We start from the raw sequence: 24,648 nt of genomic DNA, 5'->3' as shown, positions 1-24,648 counted from the left end.
ATGAATATAAGAGATTTTATTTCGTAATTTGAATGTGTGGCCCGTCGAGGCCTTGTGCGTTCGAGCCTATGTTTCTTTACTTTATTTCTGTGTTCTTCGTATGCGACTTAGATAAACATCTGCGAGAAAGTTTGCGTTCATAAGCAACGTAGGCGTAGGGTGGTGAGAGGGGTGCCGTATCCCGGAGGCGTAGGCGGCCCCACGACTCGGCCGGCCCCGTACCGTAGCTGCTTACGCCTCGCGTCCATTTTTTCCAAGGATACGAGAAGCTTAGGGTCGAGACGGAAATATTTCGAAAAACATTGGCGACTTTTTGGGGACGTTCGGGGGTTCCCCCCGTAGTAGCCCCCGAGGGAGGCTCGGCTTTGCCGAGGGTAAAGCCGAGCGTACCTCAGTGTTAGCGCGCATCCTAGCCTTCGAGGGCCCGGATGGTTCCCAAAAATAGACAAGTAAAGTGTACTTCTTTACTTTTTTGGGAAAATTAAACTGCGAGAACAAACGATGTACGAATAGCTTGAAACGCTAGGGATAGAAGCGACGTAGCTGTTGTATGTTCCAGGCGTTGGTGAGGACTTCGCCGTTTTCGTTTGCCAGCTTGTACGTGCCGGGTTTGAGCACCTCGGCGATTATGTATGGTCCTTCCCATGGAGGTGAGAGCTTGTGGCGGCCCCTGTTGTCCTGTCGGAGCCTCAGCACCAAGTCCCCTTTGTTGAGGTTTCGGCGCCGGACCCTCTGCGCTTGATACCTTCGCAAGGACTGCTGGTAGCGCGCAGAGTGGAGGAGCGCCATGTCTCGAGCCTCGTCCACTTGGTCCAGCGAGTCTTCGCAAGCTCGCCGGTTTCGTTGCTCTTGGTATACCTTGAGCCTCGCCGATCCGTACTCCAAGTCAGTGGGGAGAATGGCCTCGGCGCCATAGACGAGGAAGAATGGGGAAAAGCCCGTAGCTCTGCTTGGGGTCGTCCTCAGGCTCCAAATGACCGAGGGTAGCTCCGTGAGCCACCTCTGGCCGAATTTGTTCAGCTTGTTGAAGATCCTTGGCTTTAGTCCTTGGAGGATCATGCCATTGGTACGCTCCACTTGCCCGTTCGTCTGTGGGTGTGCCACAGCCGACCAGTCTACACGTATGTGGAAGCTGTCGCAGAATTCCAAGAACTTCTTGCCTGTGAATTGGGTGCCGTTGTCGGTGATGATCGAGTTCGGGACCCCGAACCTGAAGACGATGTCGGTGAAGAATTGGACTGCTTGCTCGGATTTGACCTTGCCAATGGGTCGAGCCTCGATCCATTTGGAAAACTTGTCGACCGCCACCAGCAAGTGGGTGAAGCCCCCGGGCGCCTTCTTCAGCGGTCCGACGAGGTCTAGTCCCCACATGGCGAACGGCCACGTGATGGGGATGGTCTACAGAGCATGGGCCGGGAGATGTGTTTTTCGCGCATAAAACTGGCAACCCTCGCAGGTCCGCACAACGTCGGTGGTGTCGGTGACCGCGGTGGGCCAGTAAAAGCCTTGCCGAAACGCGTTACCCACGAGGGTGCGCGGCGCAGCGTGGTGGCCACAGATGCCAGCGTGGATGTCGCGGATCAGCTCCTTGCCCTCGGAGATGGGGATGCATCGTTGTAAGAGACCCGAGGGACCGCGCTTGTGTAACTCGTTGTCGATTAGGACGAAGGACTTAGCCCTCCTTGCGAGGCGTCGCGCCTGAGCGCGGTCCGAGGGTAGGACCCCTCGAATCATCCAGTCAAGGTACTGGACGCGCCAATCTTGCGAAGTGGGGGCCTCATCAACTTCCATTGCCTCGGCCTCGTCCGCGGAGGTGGTGCCGAAGTCAATGTCCATGGGCTCGACCTCGTCCGCCGGGGGGTTCCCGCCGGAGGGCCCAATGGATGAGGGGCCTGACTCCGTCGGGTCCTTGAACTCGACGGAGGGCTTGATGATGTCTCGAGCGAAGATGTTTGGGGGGACGGTGGTCCGCCCCGACGCGATCTTGGCTAATTCGTCGGTGTCCTCGTTGTACTTGCGCGGGACATGGTTGAGCTCTAGGCCGTCGAACTTGTCTTCGAGGCAGCGCACTGCGTTGCAGTACGCCTCCATCTTCGCGTCGTGACAGCTAGACTCCTTCATTACTTGGTCGACGACGAGTTGAGAGTCGCCGCGGGCGTCGAGGCGTTTGATGCCGAGCTCGATGGCGATGCGGAGGCCACTGAGGAGGGCCTCGTACTCCGCCATGTTGTTAGAGGCGGGGAAATGCAAACATATCACGTACTGCATGTGTTCTCCGAGGGGTGAGATGAAGAGTAGGCCGGCTCCAGCGCCGGTTTTCATCACCGATCCGTCGAAGTACACTGTGCAGCATTCGTCCTAGATTTGCGGTAGAGGTAGCTGAGTGTCCGTCCACTCAGCCACGAAGTCGGCCAAGATTTGGGACTTGATTGCCTTGCGGGGGGCGTAGGTGAGTGTTTCTCCCATCAGCTCCACAGACCATTTGGCAATTCTACCCTCGGCTTCCCGGTTGCGGGCTATCTCTCCCAAGGGGAAAGACGAGACCACGGTGACGGGATGGGCCTCGAAGTAGTGGCGCAGCTTGCGCCGAGCCAAAACCACTGCGTAGAGCAGCTTTTGAATCTGCGGATATCGTGTCTTAGTTTCAGACAATACCTCGCTGATGTAGTACACCGGCCGTTGGACGGGCAGAGCATGACCCTCCTCTTGTCTTTCGACCACGATCACCGCGCTGACCACTTGGGTCGTCGCAGCTACGTACAAATAGAGGGGCTCACCGTCCGTAGGTGGTGTGAGAATGGGGGCACGGGTGAGCGATGTCCTCAGCCTTTCGAGGGCTTCTTGAGCTTCGGGGGTCCACGTGAAGCGCTCGGTTTTCCTCAAGAGTCGATACAGGGGTAAGCCTTTCTCGCCGAGACGCGAGATGAAACGGCTAAGGGACGCTAGGCATCCCATGACCCTCTGTACCCCCTTTAGGTCTCGGATCGGTCCCATCCGAGTGATGCCCGAGACTTTGTCAGGGTTGGGTTCGATGCCCCGCTGGGAGACAATGAAGCCCAAGAGCATGCCTCGAAGCACCCCGAACACGCACTTCTCGGGGTTAAGTTTTACCCCTTTGGCTCGTAGGTAATCGAACGCGATCCTGAGATCAGCAACCAGGTCGTCCGCCTTCCTGGATTTCACAACGATGTCATCGACATATGCCTCTACGCTGCGCCCAAGATGGTCTCCGAAAACGTGGAGCATACACCGCTGGTATGTGGCTCCGGCGTTTCTGAGGCCAAAGGGCATCGTAACGTAGCAGTACATGCCGAAGGGTGTGATAAAAGAAGTCGCGAGCTGGTCGGACTCTTTCATCTTGATTTGGTGGTAGCCGGAGTAGTCCTCGGCCTCCTCGGCCGTGAAGTTGTTCATGAAGAAGTTGACGTCGTCGGCGATCGAGTTTGCCGTCTCGGGGTAGGATTCGTCAGGAGACGACGTGATGAGGCTGCGGATCGACAGAAGATGATGACCCGGCAGGTCCTCACGCTCGATAAAGTTAGCGCCGGTTGACGAGGCGCGGGCGGCAGTGTTGCGCATCCCGAAGGGGAAGAGTGATGGCGAGGTCGAACCCCCCCTAGGGAGCACTGGTGCTGCCGCAGGTGACGATGCCAGCGCAGATGATGCCGAGGCACGTGATGACGAAACGGTGGCTCCGTTGGCGGTGACGCTGAGTTGCGACATGCCAGCCTCAACCCACGTGGGGGAGCAGTGGCGAGCCGCGCGACGCCGCTCCGTGCGTGCTTGTCGCGAACGCTGACCCGAGCGCCTGTTGCGCCGGGCTGGTGAAGTAGAAGTGACGGGGTCGCGTTCGGAGGAGAGGAGCTGCATGAGGTAACCGTTGCCGGTTGCTCTGAACTCGAGACTCCCGAACGAGATCACGCGTCCTGCTGGAAGCGGATCCGAAACACCCATGGGGTATGGGTTGGGTCTGCCCGCCATCCCTGGAGATCAAATGGGAAAGAGAGAGAAAATATCACGCAGCGCTCCCCTACCTGGCGCGCCAACTGTCGGTGTCCCGACCCGGGGGCCCGAATCCCAACTAGTAAATGTTGCGTGTTTCCTCGTCCCAGATGATGATGCAAGAGGCAATCACAGTAACGCACGGTTTATCCTGATTCCGGCCGCGGGGCCGTACGTCCAGCAAAGGGGGTGTGCGAGGGCACTGTATTATCTTGCACCCGGAGTGCTTGTAGTAGGGGGTACAGACAAGGCGAGAGAGGGAGGGAAGCTCCCAGGTCTCTGCTAGAAGCGGAGTCGGTTGAGATGAGTCCTTAGTGGTCCCTGAACGTCCTCTTGGAAAAGAGAAACCAGAGCGGGATCGGCCGAGTGAGAGTGTGAGAGAGCCCAAAGGAAGCCCACCTCCTCCTTTTATAGTTACAAGGAGGGGCGGTGCACATGAGTGAGGGCATAGAAGTCATCGTTTCCCCCAAATCGCGGGGCACAGTGGTTGGATACTGTAGGAAGTACACTGTGGGAAGGCGGCGCGCGTCGCTGTCGTCCTGGATTTCGTCCTTGGTCCTGCTAAGATCGCGCCGGTCGTCCTGCAGTGTCCCTGCAGGGGGCGTGGTCGTGGCTGATGTATGGTGTTCCATATACGGCGCGGCGGCGTTCGGTGGGCCCTGCGGACTAGGGTCCTGCATGCATCAGCGGCGATGGGGTGCATGGCGGCCCCGGGCCCCCTGGTCGGAGTGCGGGTGTGCACCCTAGAAGGGCCGGGGGACACGTGGAAGTCCTGGACCCTGAAGGGGGGAGGTCCAGGACCCCGTCCATTTGTGCCGAGTGCCCCTCTCGGGAGGACACGTGACATCGCCGGACCCTTTCCCCAGTGGGAGGTGAGTCCGGATGGTCGGCGTCGGCAGAACAGTAACGGGAGCAGTGCCGAGCCTGTCTTGTCTCGCGTCGCATGTCCCACAGTGCCGCTACAGCCACCGGGATGGCGGAGCGGTGACCGGAGTCAGCGGATGGGACCCCGGTCATATCTACTGTGGGAGTGGCAGCCTGACGCCGCCCGTCCTTTGAGCCGTGGCAGAGTGGCTGGCTTTTAATGACTTCGTACGACGAGCGGTTGGGCGGCGGGGCCATTTGTCCCTTAGCCGAGAGATGGCCTCGAGCGAGGCGGAGATGTGTTGCGCGATCGAGGGTCACGAGGGGAGCCCTCGAGCGAGGCGGAGATGTGTCACCCGCTCGAGGGTAGATCTGCTACCCTCGAGCGAGGCGGAGATTGTCCAGCGGGCCCGAGAGGGACCCCCGAGCGAGGCGGAGATCGTTCCGCGGGTTCGAGGGGGATGCGAATGGGCCGCACGCTGGGCTTCTTTGAGTCCTTTCCTTTCTTCCAGATGGGAAGCAAGCCGTGGGCATTTATGGGCCCAGTTGTCTCAACAGGTGTTTGTGTTTTTAAGCGATCACAGTACCCCAATTAGGGTGTCCCTAATTGTGGTACCCGACAAATGGGTACATGCACAACTTTATAAAGAGATACCGTACATATAGTATTATCTGACGATGGAGACGAAGAAAAGTAGCTCTCCACGGTAAATAGTGGACTGAGTTATTTATCTTTTAACATCAGATGTTTGTCAAAGATTCTAATAGGAAGTTTAATTTGGACCTTGTTTAGTTGCAAAATTCAAAATTCCAAAACTATCACATCGAAAGAGAATATTACATGCATGGAGTATTAAATCTAAATGAAATGAAAAACGAATTGCATAGTTTGCTTGTAAATTGCGAGACGGATCTAATGAGCCTAATTAGACTATGATTAGACACTAAATTATTACAGTAATCGCTACAGTAACTATATGCTAATGACGGATCGATTAGTCTTAATAAATTCGTCTCATAGTTTACAGACGAGTTCTGTAATTAGTTTTAAGATTAATCTATATTTTATACTTTAAATGTAAAAAGATTATATTTCAAAAACTTTCAACAGCAACTAAATAAGACATTGGTAGTAGACTGCACTCTTCAGTACTTAACAGAACCAGCACACGCACGCGGTGGAGGGTGTACATCGCCCGCGCTATAGATGATCGATCCATTGCCTAAAAAATTCTACTCCGTAGATCGGTGGTGTAAATTCAGCCCATTATCTATTTATGTCTGTAGCTACGCGGTCCAAGGTGGTAGGATCAGACTATCAATCTAAGCATCTCTAAGGTTGCTGCTGCTCATGGAAGGTTATAAGGCTGCTGCTACTCAATGAGTTGCGACCAGATCTTACTATTTTCTTTTCTGCTTTATTCTTTCGTTTTTCTCCCCTCTATTTTCCCCTTTCATTACCATTTCTCTTCTATCCATTCTTACAAATACTTTTAGTCCTATTTTATTTTCTAGTTATTTTTTCCTCTTATTTACTTACTTATTTCTTCTTCTATTCCTTAGTATATGTTTCCTCTATAACATATATCATTCTTCTTCCTTTCCTATATCTACACAAGTTCATAATTAACTTTTTAGAAAAGAAGCGTGCCTCATTTGTTCTTTATTTTTTCATTCTCTTCCATATTTTTTCTTTTCATTCTTTTTTCCTTCCATATTTTTTCTTTTATTTTTCCTTCCGTTACTTTTTCCCCTTTTTAACATATTTTTTCTTCTTTCTTCTTTTTCCCCTTATGTTTTCAGTTTTGTTCCTTTTGACTTCTTCTGCTAATAAGAATATACTGTTCGCTTTGTAGATTAAATTGTTCCGTGATGTTGACTTATTTGGTCGTGATATTCATTTTTCATATCTATCCTATACAATCAAATGTTCACGATGTATAATATTTTATTCGTTGTACATTATTATGTGTTCCTAATATTTAATTTTTTATTCATAAAAACAATTATTTATTTCCAGATCTGAAATTAATTATTTAGTTCTGAAGATCTTGTCATTGAAAGATAATGGTACATTTCAAATTTATGACAAGAAATACAATGATGCTATCCAAATTTAAATTTTGGATGCACGATTTAATAGTTATAACTTTTTTTAGTTTTAAACTTACATGCATATAGATGATGTCATCTTTGTTATCTTCTCTTATATGCCTGCGCAAAACCTCTCTCATCTATAGCTAACAACATGCATGCCGCCGCCGGAGCTTCACCGCCGACGTTCCTCGTGCGCTCGCCGCCGGCCAACGACAGGCAGGCACGCGCCTTCCGGCACCCAACTCCGTGCGCGCGCCGTGGCTCCTGCCACACCCCGACCGCCGCACACGCACCGCAGGCGGCGGCGCTAGCTCGTGCGCCTCGTCGCACGCCGGCCGGCCGGGCACCGCGCACCGCAGGTCAGGGGTATGATGGCCGGCCGCGGCGAGCAGAGACACCGAGTCCTAAGCGCTCGCGGTAAATATTTGCGCATGTAGGCATGAAAACTATCTATCATACCCCTCAAAAAAAAAACTATCTATTATCCGGAAGATATACTACTAGACTTGAAAACGTAATAACAGATCGACTTGAATCACTGCATCAGAGGATTCAAGGGGCACGATTAATTCCAATTTGGATCAAGTATATTGCTTTCATAGTGAGTCATTATCTTTATAAATTTTAGTCAAGTTCGTAAGAAATTTGAGGTGTTTACACGAGATTTTAATTGACTCGGGTTCCACATGTAGCTGTACTAATTTTCATATTACTGGATCTCTGTGGATGAATCTGGACTTAAATTGAGCGAGTTTGGTTGGATTAATTGGATTGGACATAAGGCATTTTAATTGGAATTGGATTGGATTATTTTGGAGGAATTAATTCACTTCTTGGACTGCACTCTTTGGATTGGATCTAAATCCACTACCATGTAATATAATGGCAGCGAGCAATTCGAAGAAACTCACTCGATTAACAAAATTCACGAAGCCAAAGAAAGAAAAACACAAGGAAATTAAAGGAGAAAAACAAAGACTGAAACTCTGTGCCGTATGTAAGCAACAGCAACATGCACACTCAGCATAATAAGCTCGCTCCAAATTAAACACCCTGTGAAGCGAGCGAGAGCCTAGAGGTTGGGGAAGATCACCCCCGCAACCGCCACGGCCATGGCCGTCGGGTCCCCAAAGATGACGCCGATCACGACGCACACCAAGAAGCCAATGACCCTGAGCGAGCGCTGCAACGCTGATCCGCCGCCGCGGCTCTTGCTCCTGGCGGCGTCCCTCCCCTGCAGCAGCAGCGCCTTGAGATCCTTGGCGCTCACCGGAACCATCTCCTTGCCGGCGCTGCGGTTGGTGGGGGCGGCCGGAACGATCTCCTTGCCGGTGCTGCGGTTGGTGCGGTGTGCATCGCCGGAGGGCTGCTTCTTGCTGCTGCGCTTGAGGCCGCCATCAGCGACGACGACCCACTTGGACTCGGAGGCCATGACCCTGTTGTACGCCTCGCCCACGGACACGCTGGTGACGGTCGTCTCGCCGGAGGCCACCAGGTCCCCGGCGCACGCCACGTGCAGGAACACCGGCCCGCCGCCGTCGCCGACGTCGCAGCGGTAGGACCAGTAGACGCAGCGCGAGCACCAGCCCTCGCCGTCGTCCGCGCAGAGGACGCAGCGGCGCGGCGACCTCTTCATGTGCAGCTTGAAGGAGAGGCCGGCCACCTTGAAGCGGTCCGGCAGGTCGGCGCAGCACGGGTGGACGTCGTGGTCGAGCTCGGGGCAGTGGTAGACGAACCCGCGCGCGGGGCCGCCGCACGCGTCGCAGTGCCGGCGGCCCGCGGGGGCCGGCGGCTTGTCGCGGAGCACGAACCTGCTGCCGCCGATCTCCCGGCAGGGAGGCGCCAGCGCGCAGCCGACGTGGAGGTCGACGTTGCAGCCTGCGCCGCACTGGTAGCGCAGGCCCCTGCCGGGCAGCCTGCACCCGTCGCACTGGAACTTGACGCCGTCCTCCGGGGCCAGCTTCATCTCGTGGCGCCCAAGGAAGCGGTGGCTGAGCGTCCGGGGGAGATCACGGTGGTGGGCGGGGACGCTCAGCTTGGTCATAGTAGTATTGATTGATGTCGATGGCCTGCTGATGGTGATGGATGTAGTCGCCGGCCGGGGAACTCTTGGGATCGGTGAGCAGGTGTGCTTTCGAGATGTGCGGGTTTTCACCTCACCGTGCCGCCCGGGAGACCTTATATGTAGTATCTATGGGGGAGGACCGGTGCCGGCATGGGGCGAGGGAGGAGCCGTTGACTGTGTTGACGCGCGCGTCCTGAGAAGCTCATCAACTAACTACTCCTAGAATGCTTTCTGGCGAAGGTAATAGGGCATCTTCTAGAGTGGCAACAAATTAAGTGATGGGTCACACACTTTATAGTACAATCTCGTCATCTCAAAACACATTTCGGTCGCCTTTCTATTTCTTTCCGCAAGTATAGAATTTCGTTAGTCCTCTAAATATAGCTTTGTTTTAAAAAAAATGGTGAAGGCAGGTGAAATCAAACGCCCGCCTTTTGCAGCTTCGAGGCGAGCTCCCTGCTCGCCATCCTCCTCCTCCTCCACGTGTGCAGTGCTCCTACTAGGGTTTGACCCAGCTGCGTTCTCTGCGTTTTGGCTTTGACCCAGCTGCCCCCGGGTCATCTGCAACCGCGCCATCGAACTAATTCCTTCCGCGTCTTCCTCTGAAACTCTGAACGTCTTCCTCCTCCTCGTGGTTTCCTTCCGCGCTGCTTCTCCCAAATTCCTTGGCTGATTCACCCAGTCTCTCTCTGAAAAAGTTCTTCCCAGACCAAGATTGAGTTCGTAACATATTCGATGATACACAGCCTGTGGATTGTCAAATATTTCCGACAGGAGCACTAGAACAGAATTGCAGTATTGCACTTCCGAAGGGTGTTCCCCAATTCAATTAGCGAAAAAGGCGGGTACTGCTGCAGAGGTTCAATACATCACGTACAATTCCATCAGGTCATACCAGAGGTTTACATTAATGTTTACACACCATTGGTACACTCAAAATCTGTTGCGCCAACGCCAGTTCGAGTGACCGGCGAACCCTAGCCGCCGCCCCTACTCCGTCGCCTCCCTCCGCCGCCCGAGCGGGCCGCCGGAAGACTGCGCGACTCGCGATGAAGGCGGCGGCAGGGCTCCTCCCGAGCTCTTCGGCGTTTCCATGCGGGCGCGGCCGCCTCTACCTCCGGAGAGTGCTCGCCGCCATCGGGATCCGGGGCCGCGTGGCCTGGGCGTGCGTGGGGAGGCTCAGGCATCCGCCGGCGCCTGTGGACGCGGCAGGTCGGCCTCGGCGGCAGACGGGGAGCGTGTCGAGGGAGCTGCCGCCGGGCGGGCGTAGGAGGTGTCGGCGGCTACGGAGGCCGGATCCGGTGGCCGCAGCGGTGGATCCATTGAGGAGTCCCCCCATGGGTGGATCTGCGGCCAGGGGCGGCGACCGCGCGCGCTCGGCTGGCGGCGACTCCGGGCTGGCAGCGTTGGCGGCTAGCGCGCACGGCTTGTGGCAGCTCTGGGCTGGCGTGCGGGCAGATGGCGGCACAAGCGTGCGGGCGGCTGGCGGCGCAGGCGGGCGCAGACAGCACCACCGTGAGCGTTGCCAGGTCGCGAGGACGGCGGAGGAAGATGGAGCTTCGGCAGCGGGCTTTGTGGAGCTGTGACAGTGGCGTCTCTCGGTTGGGGCGGCCGCAGTGATGGTGCCGGCTTGAGGCGACGAACGCGTGCAGTGGGGTGCCAGCACTCCGAGCGAAAGCCCTCGCCAAATTCATTCTGGTGAAATGGCGGCGGCGCCTCCAGGCGTCGCTCTCCCTGTTGAAGGCGTCATTTTGGAGTTGCAACCCTCCTGCACGAGGTCTCTTGGTGAAAACCCAGTCCAGCTCTTGGACGAGCGACGGCGGCGCCTGTGGGCGTCGTGACCTCCTTGGAGGCGTCGTCTCTAGAGACATCGTTCGGCGACTTGGCCGGCCTGCTGCTCGCGATTTACTTCGGCCGATGGTGACAATTCTGTCGGAGGGCATGCGGAGAAGGGGGTTGCCTACCTCACGCCAAGACGCCTGCTCTTTTGTTGGTGGCCGGGGGTCATCACTCGGCTGTTGTTCGCCTGCTTGCAGCGTTCCGCGGCGCCTGGTGGCAGGCTCCAGTGCGGTGTGGGACAGCGTTTGAAGGACGGCACTAGCGGCAACGACAATCAGTGACGACTTAGCCTGCAGCGGATCACGGCGGGGTGTTCAGCACGGCTGAACCCTTCCGGTGCGGTACAACGTCGGAAGACGGCGCGGGCGACATCTTCGGTCTTCTGGCTTGAGGGTGGCGTCTTCGTGCGAGGGGGAAAGCAACATGATGATCTCAAACCACGGAGGTGGTCTGGCGGCTTGGTTCAGTTCCCGGGGGGGCGGGGCACCTCTTCTTGCTGCCTCAACGGCAATCCCTGAAACGAGTACGGAGCGTGGTGCCGTGTGGCGGGGTGGAGGTCCCCGTGCACGAGAGAGGCATGCTGAGTGGCGGGTTGGAGGTCCCCGCGCACGCAAGAGTGGCGTCCAATGGCGGAAGTGGCCAGGCCCCCGCGCGTTGGGTTGCTCCGGACTTGGTGTTTTTCATACCGTCGGGCGGTCAGTTTTGGTGCTGCAGCACTGCAGCATTGGGTCCTGCACGGCAGTGGCCTCCTGGTGTGGTGGTGTCTGCCCCTTCTGCTCCTCTATCAACACTGGAACACTTCAGTTGTTTCGATAGCCTCAAGAGGGCAATGGTAGGTGGAAGCTGCGATTGTGCATTTTCTCCTCTGTCATCGTTGTGATTAGAGTTTGGCCGTGTTGATGTCCCAATCCAACCGGCCAGTGAGTATAGTTGAGCGGTAACCCGTGTTGACGTCCCAATCCAACCGGGCGAGTTTGTTATTTTTTTTCTTTTTGTTTCCTGCCTATGGCCTCCCAGGGCTGTAGTCTTGTATTTTTCTGCTATATCAATAGAAACGCACTCGTCGAGTGCCGTTCGTTCAAAAAAAATCTTGCAAAAGAAAAAACACATGACGAAAATGCAGAAAACACATTCTTCTTCTGCAGGTCCACTTCTGACAACAGAGTTGGCAAACACACGACAAAAATCATCCTGCTTCCGTGTTGCCGTCCAAATTAATCCGACTTAAGTGCATTATCCATCACCGTAAAGATAATCCGAACTAACACGCATTTAAAACGGAGTAACTGGACAGTTTGTCGAGTAATATCCTGATGCAACCACTAGAATTTCGATCGAAACAAAGCATACAAAATATCCACATGGAGGTAAGTCCAGAGATCACAATATTTCATAATTTTTACAACACATGGTCCAACATTAAATGTTATTGCAAACCGAGTTCGAATTCATAAACAAAGTACATCAGAGTTTAAAGTGCAACGGAAAATAAATGATAGTTCTAAATGACAATATAATATATCATGATGAAGCCCGTACATGAAATCATTCAACGTTATCATCATTGGACGGGGGACGCATCCCATTCCACCAACCAACTAGGAGGTAGAGAACATGACCAAGTCAACTAGCAATCATGTCCTCAAAGATCTCGTCACCTGAAAACAAAGCCACAAGTAAGACTGAGTATACTAATAATCAACAAGACTGACCCGACTAGTGAAATATACTTTAGCCGATTCCTAGATATGTAAGACTTTTGCCTTGTAGGGTTTGTTTTGCCGAAAAGCAAAAAACAAAAATTGAGTCCTTACTTCAAAATGTTTGCTCCAAGTTCTAGTTTGATTAAACATTCTAGGTAAACAACTATCCAACATTACACATGGCGGAAAAATTATCTTAGCATCCAACAAGATTATCATCATTGGTAATATTTCTCTTCTTACTCTATGTGGTAAAAGGGTTAAGCAGTCTCAATGGCCGTGAGAAATGGATTATTCAAATCGATTTTCTTAACCTTGGAAAGCAAAACCTAAACACACGCATGGGGACCCAGATGAGTCACCCACGCAACTTTTCTCCTTTCTTCCCGGATTGTGGATCAAGGCCACCCCGCTCAAGTACAGAGCTCGAGCCCGGCTCTACACTCACCATGTGCCCATGGGAATAAAGTTAAGAGGGTGAGGGTAAAGTCCACTTGCCGGTCCAATCAGTCACTTAAGCTTACCGATTACCATATTCTCGGTATGCGGTTAGTATTTTCAAAAACTTAACCACTACTACCAAACACTTCGACCTTAGCCACTTTTGCTATACAGACGGGGCATCAAATATCAACAGGAATATTTTCCCAATCCCGTCCGTCGACCTTATGATTCCAACATAAGTAAACAAACAACTCCTATATCTCGCAAGTGACAGATAATCACTCGACTTTTACCGAATCCTATTAGCATAGAATATTAGCTAACAACACATACTATTGTTCATATCATAGGTACCTAGGATCATGCAACTAGGGTTCAATCAATTCCTACAAATTAATGCACAATACCATATATAAATAACAGTTGCATAAGTTGAAAATAAGTGGTTATGCTCCAGGGCTTACCTTCCTCAGCAAAGCTAGCATTGGGCTCTTCTGAACTTTGGTTCGGGTCTTCACCAACTTCAGTTAGATTTATCATATCTCAAGAAGAGGATCAAAGAGGTATAAACTCCCCTTGAACCTGAACTGTGCATCTTCTGTACATGCTACACATACAATTGATAAGTGCTTCTATGGAAGACTGTAGGAGGACAGTCAGCAGTACATCACTGTAGGAGGAGCTGCATTCCATGCTGCCGTGGCAATTGAGCACTTGAAAAAACATGCATCAGCAGCATGAAACTAAATGGGAAGATATAGGAGCTATGCTCTTCATCCAGGTGACTTGAATTTTCTTTTGTTTGGTTTTGCTAGCGCTTTGTGAGGATCTGTGAATCCATTGCATAGTGCCATTTTATTCTTATTTTATCTTCTTTGATGCAGGTTCTTCAAGGGTATACTGAGAGGTAGAGATGGTTGAGGCTTAACATTTTCATATATGTAAACCAAACATATCATTGAGGGAAGAAAAATGGATGAAGAGAAATTTTGGCACTAATATTTCTATATATGAAATGTGCACCGCTCCGCGGCCTCCCAGATCATCCACGATAGCGAAAATAATTTGAACCGATCGATGCGCATCGCGCGGTCCTGCCGGCATCTCACTACCAGAAAAAGAGTCATTCGTCCACCTCCGGTTAGTACCAATTGCTTTAAACCTGGTACTAATGCCAATTTAATACCTGTTATACAGCACAGTGCCCCCTAGAGCCTTTTAATACCAGTTTTTAACACCAATCGGTACTAAATGCCACCATTTAGTACCGGTTGGTGTTATGACCCGGTACTAAATGATTTCCGGGGGCCCCAACTATTTAGTACCGGTTTTTAATACCATCCGGTACTAAATGGTGGCGTTTAGTACTGGGTGGTGTTATGGCTCGGTACTAAACGGTTATGGCCCGGTACTAAATGGTCCGTTCTGGTTACTTCAAAAAGATAGCATCTCCTATGTACTCACATGTGCTGTGTAGGTGGGATGGTAGAGGAGATTACGCGCGAGGCCACAGGTCACAAGTTCGAACCCCAGTGCACACGCACCGGTACCGGCTGCCGCAGCTGGTACTAAGGGCGCCTGCCTCCCGGTACTAATGGCTATTTTTCTAGTAGTGTCTCTTCTTTCGCTATGAGATGCTTCTGGATCCCTCGCGTGCATGAGCTCTCTCTTTCTTTCTTGGAAAAAGTCTATTTTTGACCATCGAACTATCGTCAAAGTCTGGTCTTGGCCATCGAACTATAAAACCGGACAAGTTTGTCCATTTATCTGGTTTCAGAGGTGGTTTTGGATATATTTATATTTTCTAAGAATAATAAAATATGGCTTAACCTCTAAAAAATTTAGCTAATTTATTTTATATCAAAAAATTATAAAATTAGTATATAAAAATTCTCTTGCATGAATCAATTTGGTCAATATACTAATCTATTATAGCATCAAACGATAATTTAAATAAATAATATCACAATTACAAGTAGTAAACACTAGCAAAAGGAACAAATAGTATTCAGACAACTCTAAATAGAGCATGGTCAGGGAGATTATATTTTTGAGAAATTTCGATATGCATTTCATATTTATCTAATTTAAACTAAATTAGTATGAATTTATAGAGATTAAATCAGATTCTATTAGTTTTAGAAAATACACATGTATGCAAAACCACCTTTGAAATTGGAAACATGGTCAAATTTGTCCAGTTTTCATAGCTCAATGGTCAAAGATACCCGGTTTTCAAGTTTGATGGCTAAAACTGAACTATAACAATAGTTCGATGGTTAGAAATAGACTTTTTCCTTCTTTCTTGCACTGCTTTTCAGCTTTCTTCGGCTGCCTTTCCGCTCTCGCCCCCTTTTCCCTGGTGGTACTGTCCACCGTCGATCCCTTCCTGTGCCTGCCACATGGCCGCTACCATGTGCTGCATCGCCGCCTTGACTGTTGCGGCTTCTGTGCTCGATCGCTTCGTCCTAACAGTGTGGCGGCTTTCTTCCTCCGCTTTCTTTCTCATCCAGATCAGAGCCGAACCGAGCTCCCTTCGCCGGTCCATTACGGACATCTCCGGTGGCCCCTCCTCGATTCCCTCCGCGAGCACATTCCTCACAACCCCCTCTATCTTCCCTAGCCCCTCGCCGAGCTTCTTCCTGGCCGAATCTGCCAGAATAGACCCCGCCACTGTCGGCCGCCATTACAGCTTCACTCAGAGCTCTGGCCTTCCATTGATGACCCTCCTCCGGTTCTCCTCCTTGCCCTCTGACCTGCAAAATCGAATCCCCGGTGAGCCCTGGACCCATCCGTCCTGTTTCCCCTTCGTTTCACGCATCGACGGTGCCGGAACGTGGTCGTGCCGGTGCAGCTGTCCCGCCACCGCGGCGCGCTCGTCGGGGGCTGCGAACATGCAGTGCCGTGCCAAGCCGCCAAGCCAGTGGCGGAGCCAGCAAAAATTGCAAGAGGGGCCGGAAGACCAAGCGAAGGCGAGCCGATAGTCATGGCCGCGATGGCAACGGCGCGGGCACGTTGTGGCATCCTTGCCTCCGCACGCAGCACGTATGGAATCACCCTCTGCGCCCCTCCAGCTCCCTATCCCCGGAGCCTTTTCTAATCTGCGACTCCTACTGAATTTGCGGCTACAGATTTTTTATGAAGTTGAAGTTGAGGTATTTAAAAAAATGTTAGGTAAAACGGCTTCAATCGCTTAGGATCATGGTAGCCGCAGAAGGCAAAGCCCTTTTACAGCTTATTGATAGCCCCCATAATGAGACCATTTTGAAAATAACACTTTAACTGTGGTGAAGCCTGTGAAAACTATACCAAACAGACTCTTAGAACATTACTTCTTGCTTGCTTGTAGTTATTGCATCTTGATGTATCTACTGAACTTTAATTGGAAGCGTGTATATTTGCTGCGAAGAAGAGGAGGGATTAAACTTTTTTTTGCGCTGTTAGGGGGCCATGGCCCCTATTGGCCCCCTGGCTCCACTGTTGGTGCAAGCACGCCGACCCCTCCCGGGCTTGCTGGCCACGGGACTGCCCTGCCCCGCCGCCGGCCGCCGGCTCGCCCTGCCCCACAGCCGTCCGTGGCCATTGCGTGCCTGGCCATGGCGTGGTCCAGGCTGCTCCCTCACCCTGACCAGCGGGTCCCTGCGGTCAGTCTATGGTTAGGGTTTAGGGATCTGTGAATTTGTTTCTTCTAGCTAATTAGAATGGTCCTAGCAGGCAATTGAAATCTGAATTCCTTATTCAGTTTGAGAATGACACTAACTGAAGCACATGATTCTGCAAGCATCTGGAGGGCAATATCATCTTCATTAGGGGGTGTTTAGTTAGTGAAAAAATTTGGATTTTGGTACTGTAGCATATTTCGTTATTACTTAGCAATTAATATCCAATCATGGACTAATTAGGCTTAAAAGATTCGTCTCGTCCTCCTAATCAGTTAAATTGTATAATTAGTTATTTTTTCAGCCGCATTTAATACTCCATGCATGTGTCCAAAGATTCGATATGATGGGTATTATAGAAGCTTTTTCACCAACTAAACGGAGCCTTTAGATGCATTTTACAGATTTTCCCTGCCACATACTGTCATCGGAACAGTTAAGTCATGTTTCTGTTTTGACACATTTAGATGAATCTCCAGTGAGCAACATCTTTTGATGAATCTAGAATTTGCTTGTATTGTTTTTTCCTTTTCTCTTCATTGATCCATGATATTTTCTGGTTTAAGCAGGTATTAAGCATAGTCTCAGTTTTTCTTCTAGCTGTCCAGAGCTTTTCTGATATATCTCCTCTGTTCCTCGCTGGTTTGCTGGAGGTAGTAAATCCTTGTACAAACAAAAAAAATGTATGGTTTCATTTTGCTGCGTTTCACTACTGGAAACCGGAATTTCCATGAGTGCACATACCCATAGGGAAATATAAAAATCCGACAGGAAAATTGAAAAATAATTTCCCTGTGTTTACACCGACAGGGAATAACCGTCAAGGATAAAACGACAGGGAAATAACAATTTGCCGTCAGTTTTTTTATCCATGAGGGTTTGTTAAATTTTCCCGTCGGTGAGCTTCCGTCAGGGAAATTCCAATCAACCAAACATGTCCATTCTTTTCCTGCCGACAAAAACACACAGAGAAATTCCAAACCAGACCTGACCATTATTTCCCCGTCGGCAAAAACCCATTGGAAAATTTCAAGCAACCAACAAAAAAAATATATTTCATACCAGCTAAAACTGACACATTACTATTTTTTTCTTCTAATGTTCTTATTCATAGACCGGGAAATACATTTTCAAAAGAATATGCTCAAATTTAATTTGACGGGTTCACAATCACATAAATTTCAATCAAACAAATCAACAACCGAAACCCAGATGTAAACCAGAGCTCAAAATATATAGTATGTACAAATTCAATGTCAAATTGCTCGGCAGCAATAATTCAATTGGTCTTACAATATGGATATCTATGGAAAAGAAACACTTGAATACTAAAGCTGCTTCACCAATTCCTCGATTACCCTGTAAAGTCAAGAAAGAAACACTTTCATCAAAGATACATTAAACAGTACGCAGCAAAATCCCAAACTGGACTGCACCAACATAAATTTGTAATTAGTTCAACAAGTGGTTTAATCGTAGAAAAAAAGTTGCAAAGAAAATAACAGAACTAATCAGTTGCAGGCTTGAAAGAAAATAGCAGGGCTTCTACCAAGTTGCAAACTTAAAAAACCAAGAGCATATTAGCTAGCATCCAGTTGTGGTAACTGATTTGGGTAAGTTTAAAGTATCCCAAATACAATGCTGCAGTAAAGAAGAAAGATAACTACTTATTCTTCAAATATTACTTCAGTGCAGAAACATGTTATCCCTCTACAAGCAGGAAATATATTGCTTGTAATGTAGAATATAGAGTCAGTAGCAATGTCTAGCCATTGAATTCAAGTATATCGCAAAAAAAAACACAGTTAATGGCGTAACTACTGGGATTGGGCATGCGAGTGTTGATGCCTCGTTGAGCTGCCGCTTGCTTGTCAGCTTGAAGCACCTTCTCCGGATACACCCCGAAAGCCTAGGCGTAGATTGAAGCAATGGCTAGTAAGAGCAACCAAAATAAATGACTGTGGCATCTAAAAGCAATCTGTTCATGCTATAAAGTGGCATAATATACTGTGGAAGAAGCATTATGAAAACACAGCCAACAGGAAGTACCTCTGCCCCTATACCAAAGCAAGTCCCATCAGAAAACTTTGTGCTTGCATTATGAAACAAAGCAGCACTGTTGCAGTTCAATGAAATGCCATGTCACTCAGTAACAAATGATGCTGCCATCAGAAATTTTAACCACAAGAACAGCGGAAAGAAAGTTTCAATGCCTCTCAACTTGTTGCAGAAAAGCCTCTGCAGCCTTTTCGTCAGTTGTGATGATGCAATCTGTATGAAAGGCAAATGTTGTTGGCATATTCACAATTACATAGATATCATATCCAAATGTTGTTGTCATCAATCAGTACACATCAGCAAAATAAGCAGTCCACCAAACCTATAAACTTCTAGCATGTTACTAACAAGATGCGGAAGTAATGAAAGGCAACTAACAAGATGCTCTCTAATAGCATGTAGCGGCCTCAATGTTACATGTTGGTAACCATACAAATGACACATGCTTATTTCTTTGAACTTCGATCCTGCGCTTATGGATAACTAGTTCAGATATCAGATTCAGATAATTATGGGCACTGATCCTATATGTATAACGGGGATAAAATGATTCAATAAACTGATAGAGATATCAAAACAACACATTCAGTTATCTGAATATTTGATTCATAACACGGACTAGCTGAATATTCTGAATTTATTGACAAAATTAAAACTTATATTACTAATAACTTCGGTATAAAAACATATTCTACAACCATTCTACAAAAGGTGGTCAGCATTGCTAAAATGCCAAATTGGTGGTCAGCATTACAACCAAAAAGCAGTCAGATTCCATGATAATAAATTGCTTCTCTTGGCCATGTAATTAATTAATCCAGCAAAATGATACTGCTAATGGATTTCAGGAGTTGCGTACCAAACCTAACCAAGAAACAAAGTATTCATTATCCCATGAGGTCGATTTATCCCGGGCGGCCAAAGAGGCAAGCCAGCGATGCGTGGATCAGCAGGTGTCGCTGCGTCTTCCTCCAGAACACCTGCAGCCAGCGATGAGAGAGTGAAGAGTCGGGATCCGTTAGGGATTAAGCGAGGGAACAAACAAGAAGAAATAGAGGAGGACGACGAAGAGCGGGGCGGTATCGAGGATGCACGAGCCAACGGCTGGCAGGGGCTTCCTCCTTCCTGTTCGTGTGGCGCGCACCGACCGCCGAGGACCTGCGGGCCTGCAGCCAGCACGCCCTCCGCGGGGACCCGCGCGTCGGCCGCCGTCCCTGCACCCCTGCTGCCCGTGCTAGCCGCCGGGGACCGCGCGCCTGCTTCCCGATTCGCGAGGTGGGGCGGCAGGCGAAGGCCACGGGAGTGCGAGCTGAAGTCGCGAGCTGGGGCGGCGCCGCGGCGGGCGGAGGCTAGGGGTGCTGCGAGGGAGGGGATCTGAGGCTAGGGTTTCTGCTACTTTTATATTATGGAAGTGTGATTGGAGCCATTGGATCAGAGATGGACGGTCAAAAGTAGCTGGGCTCTTTGGGCTGAAATGGGCCTAGTTTGCCTAATATTTTTTCTTTTTTCTTTTATTGCACTATTATGAAGTAATATATAAAAATAATTATCTTATCTATATCAATATATTTTCTACATGTAATAGACTGTATATTAGTTGTCTTTTAGAAGTTTCATTCATTTTGGAACTTATTTACTATTTTCTGCAATTTAAATGAATTTATGTGTGTTTATTGAAAATAATTACAATTTGAACTATGTATATCTCAAACAGTATTTAGAAATTATAAAAGATAGATTTTAAGGACGTTTGTGCAAATGTTCATATCCTACAATGGATTAAATGTGCAAATGTTTGATAGGGACAATTAAAACTTCTATTTACAACCTCGTTATACAATAATGATAATAATACCTAACACATCTCCGAAAATTCTATAAATTGACATAGACTCATTTCATAGATGTATAAGCTTTACATTTAAGTTTCAAAGAATTATAACAAAGTTGGACTATACTTTGTTCATAAATGGGTACATCACTCACTTAGTTTCATATAACTCAAGTCAAACTTTGAGATTTGAATACCTCATAATATTTTTTGAACTCATATGAACCCCAAATTTGGACACAACCTTACATTTACTATTATATTAGAAAATATGAAGTTGCATCACTAATTATTATACAAAAACATATTTTTCTATTCTCTACTTGGGTGGAAGAAAATAAGCTATATGTAAAAATCCAAAATAACAGCAATAATTATACAAATAAATAACATTAAATGAAAGAACGTGATTTTAGGAAAAATAGGAAAAAAGAACCATCAAATTTGGAGTTCATATGAGGGAGAAATACCACATACAAGTTTTAATCCAAAAGAAGAAAGATGGACTATACATGTGGTACTGGTGAGTTCATGAATTTCCCTGGGAGTTTTTCCATAACTGACAAGAAAATTTTGTATTTCCTTGTGTGCACATAAATTTCCCTGTGAGTTTTTCCACATCCGAGAAAGAAAATCTAAATTTCCCTGTGTGTACATAAATTTCCCTGTGAGTTTTTTTGCAACCGACAAAGAAAAGATGAATTTTCCTGTGGGTTAGGTTATTTCCCTGTGTGTTCTTTCAAAACTGACAAGGAAATGTGAATTTTCCTGTGGGTTAGGTTATTTCCCTGTGCGTTTTTCCTAAACCGCCAAGAAAATGTCAATTTCCCTATTTGTAGTCGAGAAAACCTTCAAGGAAATTGGACACACACAGGGAAAAGACGGTTTTCAGTAGTGTTTGTAGTCTTATGTAGGCAGTGGTGGTAGCTCTTTTCATGAACATTTATATTGTTGGACAGAACCAGTTATTCGACATTGAGATAGACTAGGTATTCTGAATTCATTGTAACCTTCATTATAGTAAATGCTTTCTACTACCTTATTGATAGCTGGATTTTTTTTGACAATCTAGGTTAACAAGACAACTCTTCCAATGGCGTCCGGGGAATATACCCTTGCAACTGGGGTTGCAATAGTATTGGTCTTTGCTGCTATGGTAACTATACTCTTTCAGTCTGAAAGATATTGGAACTTCAGTCATATTTTATTTTCCCTTCCCTTTTGCAGGATAGATAGATACTAAACCTAAAATGGCTTAAAGTGGTGTCTCAAACTAAGTGATATCCTCTTGGGGGTATTCGTGTTGAAGTCTTGAGTATTATTCTTTTTGATTAGTGGTGCTCAGTCTCGGCTAGTGAGATTGAGCAAACTTCGACTTCTAATGAATTATGAATATGTAATGTAAAATTGTAGTTCCAGGATCTCCATTTACTAACTTATATAAAACTATAATATTTGATCATTAATGCCAATGGGTTTATAATATTTGATCATTCATGCCAATGGGTTTGTAGATTTCTGGTAATATTGATTAGGACCTTTATTAAACAATTATATTCTGAATTTCATCGGTCATATTCCATAAGACTTACGCCATGTGTTATTTCTATTACAGAGCATTGGCCTTGGATGGGCTGTTGGATCACAACCTCTGTTTTGGGCTCTTTTCATAAGCTTCGTTCTTGGAACTGCATACTCAATCAATGTAAGAGCACATATCTCTGAACCTGGGCCTGGTACTACCATTTGAAATTTGACTAGGGTTTTTGGTATAAATACTAATTCCTAGGCTCGTTTATGGGAATTTGCCAATGTAGTTAGTGGTTCTCTTCTGCATTGCAAAGGTTTTCATTGTGCAATCTGCAACCTAATTAGCAGGCCATGACTTCTAGATAAGTCTAAATGGGGGGCTTTCTTTTAGTTACAGTGTTGGCTAACTTAGATGCAAACAGGCAAGTTTGCTAGTGCTCCACAGAGTTAAATGACTTGACTACAGGAGAAAATCAGACACTCTGAGCTAACGCCTTTGTGTCTAGAGCAAACTCATTTTGCAATTATAGAACCACAAACTAATGAGATGCTTATACAATCATCGCATTTCAATTTTCATATATCATGTGCTCAGAAGACTTAAATGGGCTTTACAAATTTTACTGATGAAGCATGAGATGCACATACCTCAACTTTGACGGGCCAAAATGGACTACAGAGAGAAATTAAGGGTTGAAAATGGACCATAGACCAAATCTGAGGCAGCAATAGTCAATAGGATACCATTCACTCCAAAGAAAAGGTGGTGGTTTTAGGTAGTCACTGAATTTTCCTAAATTTTCTACTCCTTGAACATACATATTCAGGGAACAATCTTTCTTCATTGGGTGAACAATTGACATCATCTTTAAAAATGAAGGAACACATGTTGTAACTTATCGTGCATTTTCTGGATTTATTATTATTATTTAAGATAGCACCAAGTTTTGTGTGCAGCAGTTGTCACTACCTGAATTACCTAAAGAAACTATATTTATATCTTTATTCTTTACAATTGCCATAATTAAGATGGAAGAGATCTGTTGTTGTTGCAGCACTCTGCATATTAGCAGTTCGCGCAGTGATTGTTCAGCTGGCCTTTTTTCTCCACATTCAGGCAAGCCTTCCTGTGGCTCTTTAACACGCGCTCTTTCTTGTTTGTGCTTGGCGCATGTGAATTTGCAAGATTTGGTTGCTTTAATAGATTAATTTATATGACATCCTAAACCTCAATTCGATGTGACAAAATTTTGTGCTAATAAACATCCAAAATGTCTAGCTGAAATTTCTTTAGTGGATACAGCTTGGTCCCTTTTGTTTATAATACCTGAAGCTTCATCAAATGGTCATGACAATGGGATGACAAGGGACTCATGGGAGTACATGCTTCAATTTGAGGGTAAATAATGCAATTATTCCGCAGATATTTTGTTGCTAAGAATATATAGTTGCACATTGAAAATATTCAGCATAGGTCGGATTAGGTAATGTCCTTGTTTGCTTTTGTTAGGTGTTTGCATCCGTTTGGTACTGAGGAGAAGGCTTGATAATGGCCGTTTGTATTATACTTTAGTTATAACAATCTTTTCCGTTTGTTATTGTAATATAGTATTCACAAGCAGCTGCTCCTACAATTATTTTTTTTGCGGTTTTAATCATAATTAGTAACAAATCTCAGTGATATTTCAGGCTCCAAAACTTAAGCGTTCATTTGCTCCCTTTAGTTTTTTGTTATCGGTTCTCAGTGCTTCTCCCTAATTTATCTTACAGATTTAAGGAGCTGCTAATAATGGATGGTTATTTACTATCCATGATATTTCATAAATTGTTTCACCCCGTATGTCTAGAGATATGACTTTGTAAAGCTAATGATATTATCATTATTTTACTAAAATAACTGCAAGGGCCCTACCATCAAATGACACTCAGGAAGAGAATGGCCCAGCTCCTACATATTTGCTTATAGAGGTTATTGGCCATCCTGATTTCCCAACAACAAGATGGACTATCATACTTTGGTTGTCTGGACCAAGCCTGCGAGGATCTTTTAGTTTAAGGGCCCAAAACTTCTTTATACTGCAATTGCTAATGCCCTATGCATTATATTGCGCGGAAATGGTTTACAAGGCATGGAATGCTGTCAAGCAAATTTCCAATTCAAATGCTGCCAGAAAATTTTCCGCAGAGCAAAGTACACTTCTTACCATTCAGATTAAGGAGCAATGTGCTTCCACTATTTGTTGCCACAAAACAGAAGCAGATTCATGTCAAATATTAACAGAATTAACTCTACAAAGGTAAGCACCAAACTTATTTCCTATTTCATAAATATCAGCTAAACTGTATGCGTACATGTACCTTCATAGTTAATCTTATATTTTCAAGGAAAAATAAAAAATGCTGCAGATTCACCAGTCTTTATAAATAAATACCCCTTAAATGTGGTTCTTTTTGGGAAAAGATGAAGGCTCACCAAGGTGCGCGCAAAGTACTCGTGTTGTTGAAACCTCCTCCGATTGTGTGTGTCCTCGATCTCAAGCCATTGCGTTAAACGGC

At 47.3% G+C, this 24,648-nt stretch overlaps 2 protein-coding genes and 1 pseudogene across 11 annotated transcripts; 1 reads left to right on the top strand and 2 right to left on the bottom strand.

Moving 5' to 3' along the window:
• Window positions 1-7,765: 7,765 nt before the first annotated feature.
• On the bottom strand, window positions 7,766-9,107 carry LOC120695905. Its single transcript, XM_039979112.1, has one exon. It carries the CDS (start codon window positions 9,005-9,007, stop codon window positions 8,036-8,038), a length of 972 nt encoding a protein of 323 aa, XP_039835046.1. The 5' UTR covers window positions 9,008-9,107; the 3' UTR covers window positions 7,766-8,035.
• A 7,629-nt stretch (window positions 9,108-16,736) lies between these two features.
• On the top strand, window positions 16,737-23,452 carry LOC120666338 (annotated as a pseudogene).
• Window positions 17,853-20,106, bottom strand: LOC120666348 (delta-1-pyrroline-5-carboxylate synthase 2-like). Of its 10 annotated transcripts, none has more exons than XR_005671685.1 (4): window positions 19,591-20,106; window positions 18,723-18,944; window positions 18,492-18,605; window positions 17,853-18,032 (listed from the first exon to the last, which is right to left on the bottom strand). XR_005671685.1 is itself a non-coding variant. In XM_039946179.1 (4 exons), exons 1-4 carry the CDS (start codon window positions 19,012-19,014, stop codon window positions 18,002-18,004), a joined length of 318 nt encoding a protein of 105 aa, XP_039802113.1. In that variant the 5' UTR covers window positions 19,015-19,584; the 3' UTR covers window positions 17,853-18,001. The 10 variants fall into 10 exon arrangements, 2 of the variants coding, with proteins under 2 accessions (XP_039802113.1, XP_039802119.1); XR_005671683.1 differs by having other exon boundaries at window positions 18,492-18,582; XR_005671688.1 differs by having other exon boundaries at window positions 17,853-18,605; window positions 18,723-18,789; window positions 18,895-18,944.
• Window positions 23,453-24,648: the final 1,196 nt, after the last annotated feature.

Source organism: Panicum virgatum, chromosome 2K (genome assembly GCF_016808335.1).
Source record: "Panicum virgatum strain AP13 chromosome 2K, P.virgatum_v5, whole genome shotgun sequence".
Taxonomy (NCBI): Eukaryota; Viridiplantae; Streptophyta; class Magnoliopsida; order Poales; family Poaceae; genus Panicum; species Panicum virgatum.
Note: the sequence above shows the minus strand (reverse complement) of the source record. Positions and strands in the feature narration are given on the sequence as shown.

Coding starts and splice junctions, on each gene's coding strand:
- LOC120666348 (XM_039946179.1), bottom strand. CDS start 19,014: ATGACAACAACATTTGGATATGATATCTATGTAATTGTGAATATGCCA. Junction 18,583..18,722: donor GCTTTGGTATAGGGGCAGAG/GTACTTCCTGTT, acceptor ATCTACGCCTAG/GCTTTCGGGGTGTATCCGGA. Junction 18,033..18,490: donor CGCATGCCCAATCCCAGTAG/TTACGCCATTAA, acceptor TTGACTTTACAG/GGTAATCGAGGAATTGGTGA.
- LOC120695905 (XM_039979112.1), bottom strand. CDS start 9,007: ATGACCAAGCTGAGCGTCCCCGCCCACCACCGTGATCTCCCCCGGACG.